General features: G+C 30.1%; 1 protein-coding gene across 6 annotated transcripts in view; it reads right to left on the bottom strand.

Moving 5' to 3' along the window:
* Positions 1-15,873, bottom strand: part of LOC143047984 (protein MFI-like) — a 48,508-nt gene that overhangs the window by 28,611 nt on the left and 4,024 nt on the right. Inside the window, exons 5-14 of one of the 6 annotated variants that reach the window (XM_076221366.1) lie at positions 14,873-14,970; positions 14,190-14,397; positions 13,450-13,596; positions 12,516-12,672; positions 11,074-11,207; positions 10,428-10,492; positions 9,240-9,410; positions 8,259-8,314; positions 6,970-6,996; positions 2,500-3,873 (exon numbers count right to left, since the gene is read on the bottom strand). In XM_076221366.1, the coding sequence (XP_076077481.1) occupies positions 3,737-3,873; positions 6,970-6,996; positions 8,259-8,314; positions 9,240-9,410; positions 10,428-10,492; positions 11,074-11,207; positions 12,516-12,672; positions 13,450-13,596; positions 14,190-14,397; positions 14,873-14,970 (1,200 nt within the window). In that variant the 3' untranslated portion in view covers positions 2,500-3,736. Of the gene's footprint in view, positions 1-2,499; positions 3,874-6,172; positions 6,200-6,969; positions 6,997-8,258; positions 8,315-9,239; positions 9,411-10,427; positions 10,493-11,073; positions 11,208-12,515; positions 12,673-13,449; positions 13,597-14,189; positions 14,398-14,872; positions 14,971-15,873 lie in introns of those variants that run through there. The other 5 variants (XM_076221364.1, XM_076221367.1, XM_076221365.1 and 2 more) reach the window with 5 other exon arrangements.

Genomic DNA, 15,873 nt, shown 5'->3' with positions numbered 1-15,873 from the left:
AAAATATAAAGCTTTTAAGAAGTGAGCTAACGCCGCCGTAGCCGCCGCCGCCGCCGCCGGATCACTATCCCTATGTCGAGCTTTCTGCAACAAAAGTTGCAGGCTCGACAAAAACCGAGGGAAACACATCAACTTTAAGAGGAAAACAGTGAAAGAACAGAACACAGAAGTGTAACAAAAAATGAACAACAATGTAACATTAATAGAAAAGAACTATTAGATAACAACTGTCATATTCCTGACTTGGCACAGGACATTTCAGGAGTGTGTCAGGAATATGACAGTTGTTTTTCACTCTTTTTATGTGTTTGGGCTTTTGATTTTACCTTCAATTGTTAGAGGTATTTCCGTTTTGAATTATAATCTTGGAGTTCGCTATCTGTGTTATTTTACTTTTGATATGATTCATTTTATTTCACTAGTCTTTTTATTACCGCGATTTCAACATACGCTAACTATTAATTGAAATACGTTGTAAAAGCCTGCGATAGATGCTAAGGAGATATTCAGACTCATATTTAAAGTGAAACTCAGAACGACATGGCAAAAAACAACAAATACCAAAATAAAAACTATAAGTCCAATAACACTTCATAAAAACACAAGACTGAGCATCACTAACCCCACAGGATCTTTTGTGAAATCAATTAATAAAAAGGGCTGTAATGGCACCCCTACAAAGAGGTCAATAAATGTGAATTATTTTTCCGTCTGGGAACATTTATTAAGAACATACCATGCATGTGCATATTTTTATTCAAAATGCTAGGCTCTACTCTGGGAATGAATAAATTTGCATTGCAAAACCAACAAAAATCTGCTGTCACATACGCATTTTCCTCATTTAAAGTTGTACTTGTCACCAGTCAAATTTGTATCATTTTAAAGACGACAGCAGTAAAGAAGATGTTGAAATATCATATAAACATTTTAAACATTTAGTAACAGAAACAATTCAGTAGCAGCACTACTATTCTTAAACAAAATAGGAAAGACATCATATATGCGGGGGAAAAGCTAATTTTCTTAATCAGCATTCTAAGAAATGGATGCTAACCAGCCCATATCTATAAATAATATATTGAATAAAGTGTCTAGGAAATCAACCTGACAATGTTAGAACAGATCGGATTCTAAAATTTCTCAGGATCTCGACTATTTGCTTTTCACTTCACCGCCTAGCATTGCGAAGACGCCGTATCCCTCCTATAACTTGTTGGGATTCGTGTTGCTTAGTCTTTGATGGCATTGTCAGTTTGTTTTCAAACTATGAGTTTGACTTTCCCTCTGGTATCTTTCGCCCCTCTTTTAGCTATTAAAATACTAAACAAATATTTAGAATTATGGCTATGAAATCTATCTAAACCAACTGACAAAAGTATGAAGCCTATGAATATTAAAAAACCTGGAAGTACCAAACCAAGCTACAGGGGCTGATCTGGTGCCTTACAGATGCATGTAAGAAGAAACAAATTATTGCCCGATGCATAGAGATGAATTACAACAAATCCATAAAAACAGGATCAGTACCATCTGATTAATTCGTCGGAAATGTTATCCCGATTTTAAATAATGGAAAAAAACAGATTCATAAAACTACCGACATTATTTTATTCAGCTTTTATGAAACCTGCTAATTAAGAAACTAGCGAAAATAAGAGGTCAAAAAAGAAGTTATGCTTCTAATGGATTTAAGGAAGGCATTTGTAACCGTATGCCATTGCTTTCTAGTACATAAGCTGAGACATAATGGTCTTGAAAAGTTAACAGTCAATTGGATATAAAACAGGCTCCAAAACAGATCATCCTTCTAGATGGGAGTATCTCACACCTTCGACAATCCTAAAGGCACTGTTCTGGGCCCACTTATATTTCCTTTGTACATAACTGACACAGTGGATGAATTAACAACTGGTAGCAGCTTTTGTAGTTGGACTGTTAAGTATACTGTAATAGCAATCTAGAAACGACATATAAATACTACAGAAAACCTTACGGGTTTGAAAAAAGATGGTCTATGAATTGGAAACTGTCATTCAATCCAAAGATGATACAAGTATGCTTTACAAGTTACTCAAAATATCCTAAATAGAATTGAAAGACCTTACTTCTTACATGGTACAAATCTTGAAGTTAAAGAGGATCACACATACTTAGAAGTTGAACTGGACAACAAGTTCAATTTGAACTTTTACATTACCACCAGGATAAATAAAGCATCACAACTAAATTATGTAAGTAAAAATTTATTTCAAAAGGTAAATTCACAAAAATACTAAACTCAAAGGAAAATTCAAAACGGAAAGTCCCTAATCAAATGGCATATCAAAACCTCAAACACATCAAACGAATGGATAACAACTTTCATACTCCTGAATGCCCTCCTGATATCAAACAAAATGCTTATATTGCCCCGGTTCTACCACATCTAGAACACAGCAGTGCAGTAAGGGACTCTTAATGGAAGAAGGGCATCAAAAAAGTGGAAAGGATTCAACACTGAATGACAAGATTTTTAATTTGAAGGTGCAAACAAGCCCTATTTTTTCTTCTCCTTCATGCACATGATTTTACAATTGACAAAAAAAAACTATTTTAGAAATCTAGCAGTGAAAACAAGCAATTTTTTTTTATAACAAATTTTAATTTTAAATCAACAATGTTTGGTGTTGAATAAAACAAGTATAAAAATATCAATCAACAAAAATAGAATATACAACATACATATATGAAAATACATTATATCACAAAACTTTCAAATTATACAAAGTACAATTTTAAAAATACAAAATATTTGTAAGGAATCTCTTTCTTTCATATAAACTGTTAATCATACAAGTGTTTACAACTTATTGTAAACTGATCAATTCGATCTGAATCTTGCACTCAAAATGTTCAAACAATACTACATACTGAAGCCAATATTGTTTTAGTAACAATACATGCTTTAGGTGATTTACCATTTGGTAAAACCAATTTCAACCTTATCAACTTCAGATATTACACCTTTCAATTCAGAAACGGCTAGCCATCAACACAAAAATAATTTGACAAGTATATGCTTCTCAGTTGTTATTTAAAATCTTAATCATTCCTGATTTCCATTTTTTTAAATTTTAACATTAAAACTAATTACTACATTCACATATTTTTTTTTAATTTGCTGTAAATTTATAACAAAAAAATTAAAAATTTTATATTCAAACTAGAAATCCTGTTTCTTTATTTAGGCTTATCCAAACTAAGTTAAAAAAGAAGTACCAACAATCAATCCACAAATTATCAGCCAAACTAGAATAAAAACATCAATATGAAAAGTCCATAGTATAACATATTTTCTGTGAAACTGATTTGGATGATATATATAGACTTTCTTTCACCAAAATAAAAGTTCAAGCAGACTTTAGTTTTAAGATAAAAAAAAAAATCTACAAGCACAAACAATCATTTCCTTAAAGCACTTGATAGTATTTTTATGAACTAATCACTCATCACTATCATGAACTCAATGTTTCAATCACTATTCCACTTAGGTATTTCATGTTTACCTCCAAAAAACACAATATTGATAGAATTATCATGATATGTAAAGCAACAATATGGTCATAGACAATAACACAATACCATACTTAATTTATTTGACATGATTAGAAATGCAAAGTGTTTAATGCATGTGACAACAGTTCTGCACAAAACTGGCCAATCACATTTGACAACTTTCACTCTGATAAAATATTTAGTTGACTGGTATCCTGCCTGATATACTTGATGCTGGAGTATTCCTGGACTGTTGTGTCGACTGGTACCTTGATTGTCCAGGAGATAGGGAGAACTCATATGGGTCTGCACTTGTAAATATTCTCATCTTGTCCTCTGAAATGTAAATTTTAAAATGTTAACTAAGTTACACATAGTCCTGAGACTGAAACCACAGGATAAATCAGCATAACAAAATATCTATACACAAATACCATGATAATTTTATAAGAATAGCCACTCAATTTTAAATGATTAATTCTTTGCCATGTACAAAACACTATCTGAAAACCAATTAATCACGGAGTTTCCTAAATACAAACAATGTACCACAAAACATCCATGAACTAAGTATCTTCACTTTACCATGATACAGGCAGCAACATGTTTTCATTTACTAGTAATTTAAAAATGAGGATATTTGAAATGATTGCCAATGGGACAACCAACTGTAGACCAAAGGAAAAAGATGAGAACAACTACAAAATGTTAAAAATTCAAAAGAGATAATCAAAATAAGATTATTAACTTATTGTGTACAAACTCTCAAAGAACTCATTGTAAAAACTGTATAAACCTACCATTCCAAAATGTGAACAGTTTTATGTTTCTCTGAGACAATCAGGAAGACTTTCTATAGGCTTTCCAAATGTCAAATGAACTTGAACATTAATCTGGTATTTCAAAAGTGAAATGTAAAAATTTTTTACTTTCAAAACTTTAAATAAAATCAAAATACAGAGACATATAGAATGAGAGAAAAGTGAAATGTATAGTAAAGTGTGACAATCCTTGCTAGGCAGTGAAAACACTTAAATAAATATTTGCTAGCTTCTACTTAGTAATTTATCTTATAAAGTAGTTCAGGAACCTTTGTTTTACTATCTTAGAAATCTTGAAGTTTATCTTATCCTACATGTGATTGACAATGAAACTCATATCAGGAGATTGAGAAATTTTGGTCAGGAGATTAGACCTCAGATCAGAAAGTTTTTTCAAAGTGCTTTTCTTCAATTTTCCATCTGAATGTAATGTGTACCCTTGTAGTAATTCCATGTTAAGACTTTAATATAACTTATTTAAATCATTTCATGTAACAACAAATTATTTACTAAATTTCACAACTACTGTGGTTTCATAAGTATTCATGGATTTCTGTGTATAAACACATAACAAATTCAGATGTTAAACAAAGTGTCAATTATAGTAAGAATTGTAAGCAGACTTTCCTAAATCAATGAAAATTGATTCCCACAAGTTATATAAATCAACAGTAATTTATACTCGACCATTTGAGTTTTCTCATTTGAGACATGATTGCCTACAAGTCAAACAAGTTTAAGGCCTAGTGAGGAAAATTTGTATACTTCACACAAGAGTCTGCTTAAAACCTTTCTTGCTGCTCTTATCAAAACTGCCTGATACAATAAAATGGGCTCCAATCTTTTCAGTTTATATTTCGACACTTATTAAAGACCATAACTCAATAAGTAAACAACTTCAAAGAAAGATGTTGTTATTTACATATATAAAATACATTACTTAAGGATTTTTTTCAAAATAAAAAGTCAGAAATTTGAAAATGTCAGTGAATAATTATAACTTAGTAAGCACAGTGAATGCAGGTGAAGATAAATAAAATGTTTACATTCTGTGATCACATGGAAAGCTTAACGAGCAAATGACTAATGATGTTTCTTTCCTGTGAATAAAGCTTATATTTACCAATATATAAATATTTAACTTTTAATAAGCTGAAATAAAATCAGATATACTGTAAAAGTTAAAAACCAGCTCCACACAAACATATACAAAATAAAAACTCAAATCAAAAATGCATTAGTAGATGAATGAAATGGGTAGAAGTAAAGAATCACACATAAACCATCCTTAATATTAAAAGGACCAATGAAAGAAGGATAAAAACAGATAGGGTCCAGTTCATTAGGAGTTAATGATGATGTCCATAAAAAAATTATGGGTGATATGGATAGGTCATACTGAACTATTACTAATAATTATGGCATACAAGTTATCAATACTACATGTATATCTATACATGTGCAATTCTTATTACCAAATCTATAGGATTAAAAAATTTGTAAAAAAAAGTCAGTGATCAATAACAATAGCAAGTTGAGAATTATGCATACACAGCTTTCAGTAGTATGAGCTTATTATAGTTTATTTTCATTTAATTTTTTTTATCATTAACACTAAATAAATAAAAAATAAATTGTTGACTATTATGTCAAAATATTTATAACAGCATCTGAACTTCTTTATAGTCATGAAAATTTGTATCCATAAAAAATATGATACCACAAAAACTCAATCAGGCATGGGGGGAAATTGGACCATAACAAGGATTTAGGATTTTGTCTTTTTAGTACATATAAGTCAGGCTTTATTTTACCTTCAGTTGCAATCTGTTTTCTAGGTCCTATAATCGAAGCATGGCATCAAGGGTTAAGTTTATATTGATATGAGAAAAAAAAAAAAAAATATTTGATATTGCATATTTTTTATATCCTAAAGAAAATCTTTTAAAATATTACATATTTTCATTTTTTCTAACAGAATTCTTGTAGGAGTTGGGAAAAGGAAGAGATTGACAACTGCAAGTAGATATGATGTGTGAAGATGCTACCATAAAGGGCACAATAATTGTTATCTATTTTCATCATAAAAATACACAGTGAATAAAAGATCTGACTAGCTAAATGAGCTAGTGACTAAATCATTTGATTCTATTCACTGGTAAAATAGGCAAAAATACAATATGGTTAATTCAGATTGAGATTTGATAATATAGCTTGTAAAACCCTATACCTATATATGATATAAAACAACACAAACACATTATGAGTATGTATACCAAAACTTAGCTTTGTTTAATGAAATGATATGTATAGCAAAAACATCTATCAATATGACAATTTTCATGAAGTACCAGCTTTTATATAAAATTTGAATTTATATCATAATTTAAAGGTTTTCAACAGAAAAAAAATCTTTTCATTTGTAACTTGTCTGCTGCTGTTAGTTACAAAAATCTATTCTTTCAAATTAAATTTCTTTCAAGAGGTTGTATAACTTTTTTATACCATATAAAGCACTATAAAAACTGGTCTGACATACTAAAAATATTGATACATTTAATGACAAAACTCCCCTTATACCCAGCTTTTGTATCAATGAATGTAAACAAACCTTCTGGAGGTCCTGTCTCCCACTTTCCTAAAATGTAGCCATGGATATGTTGTATTCTCTAGTTTTTTCAATTAATTTTGAGTTAATTTACAAAGTTAAATTTATCTACCCATTATCATATGCATGTTAGGATACATTTTTTTTTAGACATCTCAAAGATGACGATGATGGATTGGTGTTAAACTTCCAGTGACCAATAGTATCTGTAAGTTATTATTTATGTGATAGGAATATAATATGAACCCTGCTTTGTACACTCTAAACTGGATTTTTATTTGTTTTTTCAAAAAATCATATATGTGACCTGTGTTAAATAGAAATCAACTGTATGCAAGTGCACATATACATGTGACATTGTTTAAGACTTTGATTAATTTTGGAACAATCAAATAGGAAATAAATGATGAATTTAGGTCTGTTTTGTTGGGTTCTTATTACAAATCAATTTTTAAACCATTACAGATATTCGGTAGAGTTTTTTTCAACCCTAAATAGGTTAACAGATGTATTGATATTCATTTGCATAAGGTCGATTTCTATCCTACACAGCTCATGTATAGCATCATTCCTTCCTTGAATTATTAGTTATGCTACTGATGGTCTTAGTTCAGATGTTTGATATCAAAATGATACTACAAATTTTAATCATAAGTTGGCATTATACTGTAATTAACTCATTAAATATTATCAATATATATATATTGGTACATTATATTATATATTGATAAACATCTATATATTTGACCACTAATACTATGTAAGCTCTATACTTTTGATATCATGTATGTTATAGTAGACAATTATGTTTGAAAACTAATCTAAACTGTAAGCAAATGAAATAGTAAAATTTTAAAGTGTTTTTAAAATTTATATGAGTAGCAAAAAATTATATCTGTATTTAAGGAATACATTTTTGATGTTTTTTTTCAACTTTGACTAACAAATGTACAGATTTCAATAAAAATAAATAAATTAAGAATATTCTTTTAATTTTATTTACAATTTTGTCAAATCTAAGTTATGTTATTTAAAATATTCATGTGTTCAATTGAGGCATTTATGTGACAAGTACTTAAACATCGTGTAAAGAAGACCCTTTTTAGAATTTACAAGCTCTTGTACAAATCATTGTATACAACCTATTACAGGAAATGTTAAATTGAAACAAAAAGCCTTGAGAGCAAAATGTAAACTGTTTCTGCACTGACCTTTTGGTCTTCAGAAGAAAAAAGTTAACTTAAACTAGGATTGCATAAAAAAAATGTAAATTAAAAAAATAGAATACAAACCTATAAATTTCTCTGAATTTGCACTGGTAGCTACTTCCTTCCATCCACTCAAATAACTGGAAAAAAAAGATTTTAATATGAAAAAAAGATTTTATTATATTATAACTTTTTTAAATATTGATAAGATCCTATCTATCGAAAGAAGCAACTGAAACTTTGGTCTTATCTTTGGTTATATCACATTTAGATTATTGCAATGTTATACTTTTTGGAATTTCACAAACTGATTTATATAAATTGCAACGTATACAGAATATGTGTGCCAAACTTGTGTTAACCCGTTCTAAGTATGATAGTGCCAAGCAGGCATTGTTTGACTTACACTGGCTTCCGATCAAAGCCAGAATTACATTCAAAATCTTAACATATATGTACAACTGTCATGTAGGTAATGCACCGTCATATTTGATCAATTTGTTAAATCCTCAAGTGTCGAAACGTTCATTAAGGTCGTCAGAGTCATCTATTGGTTGTTATGCAGTCCCATATAACAAAAAGAAAACTTTTTCAGATAGAAGCTTTAGTACTATTGGGCCAAAATTGTGGAATGAACTAGGTACAAATGTAAGAAACTCTGTATCTTTGGATACTTTTAAATGTCGGTTGAAAACATTGTATTTCGAAAATTATTTTGAACTTTTCTGACTTTTTTCTTGTGTATCACAGTGTATATTTTCAATTTTTGGTATAGTACATACATATTGTATTTTTGTATAGTATTTTTGTATTTTATATGTCATTTATGTACAACGCCATTGAATACATATTGTATATGTAGAGAAATAGGCGTTTAATTAAGTTTTCATGTTTCATGTTTCATGTTTCATGTTTCATAACAAGTATAAGTCAGAGAACTACAGTTTCTCTTCAAACCATTGTGGTTTTTTTTGTGAATAAGAAATAGTATGATTACTTTTTCAATATATCTTCTGGCATAAATCTGCTGAAATTTGCTTTGACTTAGCATTGATTCCAACTTACTCATCGAAATTAAGACTAGTGGTCCAGTCGAGTAACTCATCCACTTCCCAATCCTCTAAGGCATCTGGGCCCATCTTTTCTACTGTAGCAACCATACCAGCAGCAGCTCCCTCAATAAGGTTGATTGTTTCCAGATCATCTGACTTGGCTTTTAACATACCATCTTTGTACCTGAATATTTAGAATTAGATAATATTGATTATCATGTTTTCACATTTTAAAACAAATGGTCATATTTAGACAAACAACTCTGCCAATTAGATCTGTATAATCCATTATCCTATTACTGACGTTTTTCAATATAAAAATTAATGGCAAAGGGAAGTAACAACTAAATTAAACAAACTGTAACCTTGCTTCTAGTACACAAACCTTAAGATAAGGACATGTTTTGATTGTTTCTATTTATTTTTATTGCTCAATCATATGTTTTGCAAAAGAGAAATTTGTTATGGCAAGATCCTGCACATGCATGCTCATTCCAATGTCTTTGTATAGACAGGGATAAGGTTTGTCCAACCAAGTTCATTCTCCTTACAAAAACTTTAAAAATTGGGATTTAAGCTTGTTGATGGGAAATGGACACAATTAATGCATTCTCTTCCATGTAAAAACACTTTTAAAGTCATTATTTTATATCATTCTTTTTATGGAATACCACTTATATTTTCTTGTCTTACAACTAAATTCTTGATATTTAATTGGCTGACAGCACTACTTTTGATATAAATTTTTCATTACAATCCTCCAGAAGCTTAAGCAGCATCAACCAGAATGTCAATAGATCAAATATAAAGGTTTGTACTCTGAGTACAGTAAATGCTTGAAATTTTTAATGTTTGTGATGTTCATGATCTAAATATCAAGTTGAACTTTCCGAATTGATTTTCCTCTAAGTTCAGTATTTTTGTGATTTTACTTTTGAACTGAAACATAGAAAAGCCTGTATCTTTACTTACAAAAAATAAGATACTATATTACTTTTACTGAAATGCACCAAGGTTCAAATTATATGTCAAAATTACATAAAACAAGTTGATCTCAAGAAGCTAAGCAACATTACAAGATGTATGCATATGCTTTAGTAGCTGTATACAGTCATGGGTTACTCCTTTAACTTTCATGTTGGGGATTAAGATAACATTTTAGAAAATCCAAGTGTATGCTTGCATTCTACATTTTTCTTACATTTTCTGCATCCAATCTATTTTTCTCTGTTTCTTTAACTTTGAAACATCCTGTATTCTTTGAAGCTGAAATAAAACAAGTATTAATAATCTTTCTTTATACTTTAAGTTACCAGAGTTGGCTAGCTCCACATGAAACTAATTAATTAAAAAAAACCTAAATAACTTTTCATGCATATAGTGCCATAGCTTCAAATCTAAATACAGAACTTTTCCACAGTTGCACTTGGCTTCTTTTTTTTTGTCATTATTTTATCTTATCTAAACTTTCATTAGGTATATGAAAGATCTTTTGTTAACATTTTCAAACATATTTTTGACATATTTTTCCATAAACTGTAAACATGCTTATATATGACTTGAAACTTAGAGTTTCACCTTGTGATTAAAAAGTATTTATCATCCAATTCTTTGGCGAAAAAGGGTGTTAAAATTTTACATAACTTTTACAGTAATTCTGAAAACTTAACTTTGACTTCTTTGGCATTAAAACAGGATAAAATCATATGAAAATGACTAGATGACAAGGGTTGAGCATAATACATTGTGACTGATAGACAACAGAAGCCAAGAAGACCAAATGAGGGATATTTTTACCAGGTGAGCCTAATATGTTGCATCAATACACAAGTAAAAATCTGTCCTACCTTATCATGATTAAATTCATATTTCTTATTTGATGATTCCCAGGTAACAGGATCAGCCATTAAATGATGAATAAGACGATCTGAGACAAGTCTCCAACCATTGTTATCTGTACGTTTGTACCATTCATTTTTATCTGTTAATGACAAACACAAAAAAAATTAAATAAAATAAATTTTCTCATAAACAAGCCCTCTAATACATGTACTATCACATTTCAATGTTTAATGAACAGTAAAACTTTAAAAAATTAATTTGACAAACTTAATCTTTCAAAGTTCACATCATAATGTAAATATGTAAGAAAAAGTTCTATACTTTTTTTTACAAGAATGCAAGAACCTTTTGAACATCATTAGTATTTTACTATTGCCATGGATAGAGCAAAGGATTAATTTCCATACAGACCATTCAGTGTTTTTTTTCTGACTATTTGCACACATGTTTTTTTTAATACAGAAAACATAGAAGAAAACTTTCATTTCATAAAAAAATCATAAATAGCAAATTGTGTCAATATTATTTGTGTTTTAACCCTTTCAATGCTACACAAAAAAAATAGAAAAATGGCTGCTGCTGCTGCATTTTTTTTATGTTCATTCATTAAAACAGAACATTCTTTTTCAGACTGCTGTATCTTTTTTATTATAAGAGATACAAAGGAAGTTATTGCATGGAAATGCTCAGAAGAGCATGAACTGTAATGTTAGGCAATTACTTCAGTAAAATTTTATCAGGTTACCTGCATTTTCAGATAATTAACAGGTAAAAGGTGTAATTTATTACATTTGTGTTGAATTTTGAATAAAAACTACTTTTAGTCTTTATTTATTTTGTTGTTTTATCTGCCATATAATAAAGAAGACACCAGTTGCTCGATTCCGTAGCGTATTGCACCATACACAATGTATTATGTAATCGTGGCACAAATAAGTGGCTTCGTCCTCAAAATTTTCAGTCAACCTCTGTTTTCCACCCTTTTTCTGCGTCTCGTAATGATCCATCAAATCATACTTCCCACACGAATTAAATGCAATAAACACATTGGGATAACAAGAACCTTTTAACTAACCCTCGTTGTCAGTTTTGCTATGGAAATGCTGAAATATTTACATATTTACAGCTTCGTTTCCGATTTCCATCATTTGCATTTGTCAAAATATTTGCTTTTATTTTCCATCTACTGCATGATTTTACTATAAAAATTACCAGGATTTCAATTGCAAATGAGACCTTGTATATCCTCGATACATACAAGGAAAAATAAAAGAGGACCCGAACTAAAACCGAATGGTGTAAGAGTTTGGAAGAATAATCCATTTTCATCGCAGCATATGCAAATAGCAGTGGCGGACGTGTATAGCATTGAAAGGGTTAATGAAATGTATGATTTTCACGTGATTTTATCTTTAAAACTAATTTAAAACAATCTCTCCTATCCTACCTGGAGCTTCTGGAGCACCCCTTACTTTACTGTGGACATCTTTTGCCATTTGTAGTTTTACTGTTGATACTGTGTAATTTTTTGGACTATTTGCACACATGTCTTGAATAGGTCTGTGTGTAAAAATCTTATAGTATATATTTGGTGGAAATCTCTCCTAGACAAAAATAAATAAAATAACCTTAAATTAGAGTAATTTCAAGAGATATGAAAGTAAGATACAATTCTATATGGATTAAAAGTTTAATAACATAAGTATTTAATGGCATTTTTTTGCTTCATTTTGCTCCTTACTACATCTAAATAAAACCAAGCATCAATAATATAAACTTTTAGATTTCTCTCACATTTCAATAAGTAATGCATAAACAAACACAGAATTGCTTTTTAATAAACAACAAAACGGGAAAAACTGTTATAGCACTTCCAGATACTTTGTTTTTTCAGCCATTCTGTTAAACATGAAATAGCGAGTACTCTGTTGAGTGTCATATTTTTGTGGTTTCCAAAGCCATTTATTTAAACAGTACTTCAGTTTGTGCCAAACACTTTGGATTATAGGTTTTGTCTCACTGATCAGATCTTTGTCTGTCCAAAGATAAAACAATTACCGTAATTTAGCTTATTGTGTTGTTTAAGTTTTTAAATGTACTGTGTTGTTTTATGATGAAATTCATTGTAAAAACTGCATTTAGGGAAAGCAGTTAATATATTTTATTAATTATCATGATTGCTTGCCTTGTCAGTCACATTATGTTTCAAGGGCTTACTGGCTTTACCTAGAAGTTTTCTTTTCTGTGCGCACCCATATCAACATACAATATCAAGTCACAGAACCAAGACGGTAAAAACAACAAACATAGGGAATGGAATTGAAATACAATTTGGCGGAACTGCAATATCTGTGCATACTTCCAAAGTTTGTTTGACTTACCCCTGCCAATCTAAATTTAACATGTACACCAGAGGCACCATCTAATAATTTGGCTTCATTAGGATTTATACATCTTAACATTAAGGCAGGGTTCCCTCTGGCCTTAAAGTTGATTAAATCTCTGTAATATCTATACACTTGTATATCCTGTAAATAAATATGTTTACTAAACTACTTCAGTCATAACAGTCTTCATCATTGAAAAAAAATGTAACAAGTGAAACTGCGAGCTACTGCTCACTGTTGATAACCCCGCCGCAAGTGGATAATATTAATTGTGTAAAAATATGCAAGTGTTCGAATGTGACGAAAAATATTCATGGGACGGACGGACTGACTGACAGACTGACGGACTGACGGAAGGACAGACAGAGGTAAAACAGTATACCCCCCTTTTTTTCAAAGCGGGGGTATAATAAAAGGGATTTAAGTTTCATTCAATTACCATTATTAGATCTTTCTAATGTACATTTTTAAATTCTGCATTCTAAAATTATAAAAATTCAAACAACTAGTTTATGCCCTCAGCCAAAACAAATAAGAATCTGTATATCTCTTATTTGTCAGAAGAAGGACAAAGCTGTAACATCCTTTTGAAAGGATTGAAGAGTTGTACTATTTAAAAAAATTTAGAGATCAAAGGAAAATCAAAGTCAAATATATTACATGCATTAAAACATAGGACAAATAAAGGCTAGACAGCATTTTGTTAAATGTTTCAAATTTGAGATAATAATTACAATATGTCTTCTCCAACTTTTCTGTATAATTGTTGCTGCTAATCTTTCTGTTAAAGGTCGACGAGGTCGTGATATTTGGACTGGCATTTGTACTGGTTGAGGTTTAGGAGGTACATACTGTACTTGTTGTACAGGCGTTTTAACTTGAAGCTTTTCTCTATGTTTTTTCCACCAATTCTGTATGTATAGGGCACAGAATTCTTCATATCTGCAAAGTAAATATAAAATAAAGGCTGTTTTAAAGGTTAAAACATTACAAATTTAACAGCAAGTGATATACATTACAGAACTGAGTTAACCTTTTTTAATGTTATATTCTGATTATCTGTTATTGCATAATAAAAATATGACATTGTTGTTTAACACGGCAGTTCTTCGATACAGAGAGCATAAACCAGCAACATTAAAAGCTGAAGGTCAAGTTATAGAAAATTGTACTTTAATTCTATTGATGTCCAGGTCATATTTATGTGTTTATGCATACAACAGTACCATTTTCAGGAGAACTCTTTAAACTTTATTACTGAGAGTTAAGTTTACTTTGCTGTGTTATTTCTGAGTAATATATAGCTAATTGTTCCATTCTTTTCCACTTCAGTAAGTTAAGACGTTTAACCATATATTAGGGGAAAAAATTAGCTGCAAATTTGTAAAAAGAACATATACCATATGTTTTTACTTACGACATAACTGGCCCTGGGTCATCTGATTCCTGCATTTCAACCAGATAGTCATTGTAGTACAGCCTTAATCTATCTTCTTTAGGAGGACCAACTTCACCCTAATTATACAAGAAATATAAATACAAAATCAACTAATCTCTATCTAGATGTATTAGAGTATTTCTAGTATTAGATGAGGATGGATGACTGTTCCAGTGGGAAGTTAAATTAGGAGATAATTGTATTTGTATTTTAAGCTTGGCCTTCGTAAAATGTAGATTTAATTGTCGCAAATTGAGTTTACCTAGCGACGCATCGGTAAACTCAATCAAGTTACTATTAAGTTTTATAAAAGCCAAGGTTAAAATACAATACAGTTATCTCCATTCTAATGCAGCATACATACTTTTTAACAAACATTTTGGCGTAAAATAACATAAATGAAAAGTCCACGAAACTGATGCATTATAAACAATGTGACGTCATATGTATACTCACAATGTCAAACATAAAACTCTAGACATATTTATACCTTTGAACGCTTCAAAATGGTTTCAATATGACAAAAAGAATATTTTGAGGCTCAAAATGTCACTTTCATGCTAATTTTGCGAGAAATTACAAACCCAAAAAAATCAGAATTCAAAATAGTGGCTTTCTTAGTTACAGAATTTACCCCTTCAAAATATTTGTCAATGTCCAATAAAAATTATTGTTACAAACATATTGCATTAGAATGCATATTTAGGAAAAGAACATGTTGATGTGATATCAATATGTAGATGTAAAAGGCTTCATTTTTTTTCAAAGTCTACAGGGAGACATATCATGCATATACCATCCTACCTGGATATTTCCTTCTATAATTAAAACAAAATGTTTTATACTCTTTTTAACGACGTTTTACGTTTCCGAAAATTGGCATTACTTTTACGTAAAAAAAAGATGGCGTTTCCAGAAAAAAAGGCTACATTTCCGCAAATAAATAGCTTACTTTTCCGGGAAAAAAGTAATTATTCCGG

The sequence above is a fragment of the Mytilus galloprovincialis genome, chromosome 10, assembly GCF_965363235.1.
Source record: "Mytilus galloprovincialis chromosome 10, xbMytGall1.hap1.1, whole genome shotgun sequence".
In the NCBI taxonomy this organism is placed as follows: Eukaryota; Metazoa; Mollusca; class Bivalvia; order Mytilida; family Mytilidae; genus Mytilus; species Mytilus galloprovincialis.
The sequence above is the reverse complement of the archived record's forward strand: the minus strand, read 5'-3'. Positions and strand labels throughout refer to the sequence as shown.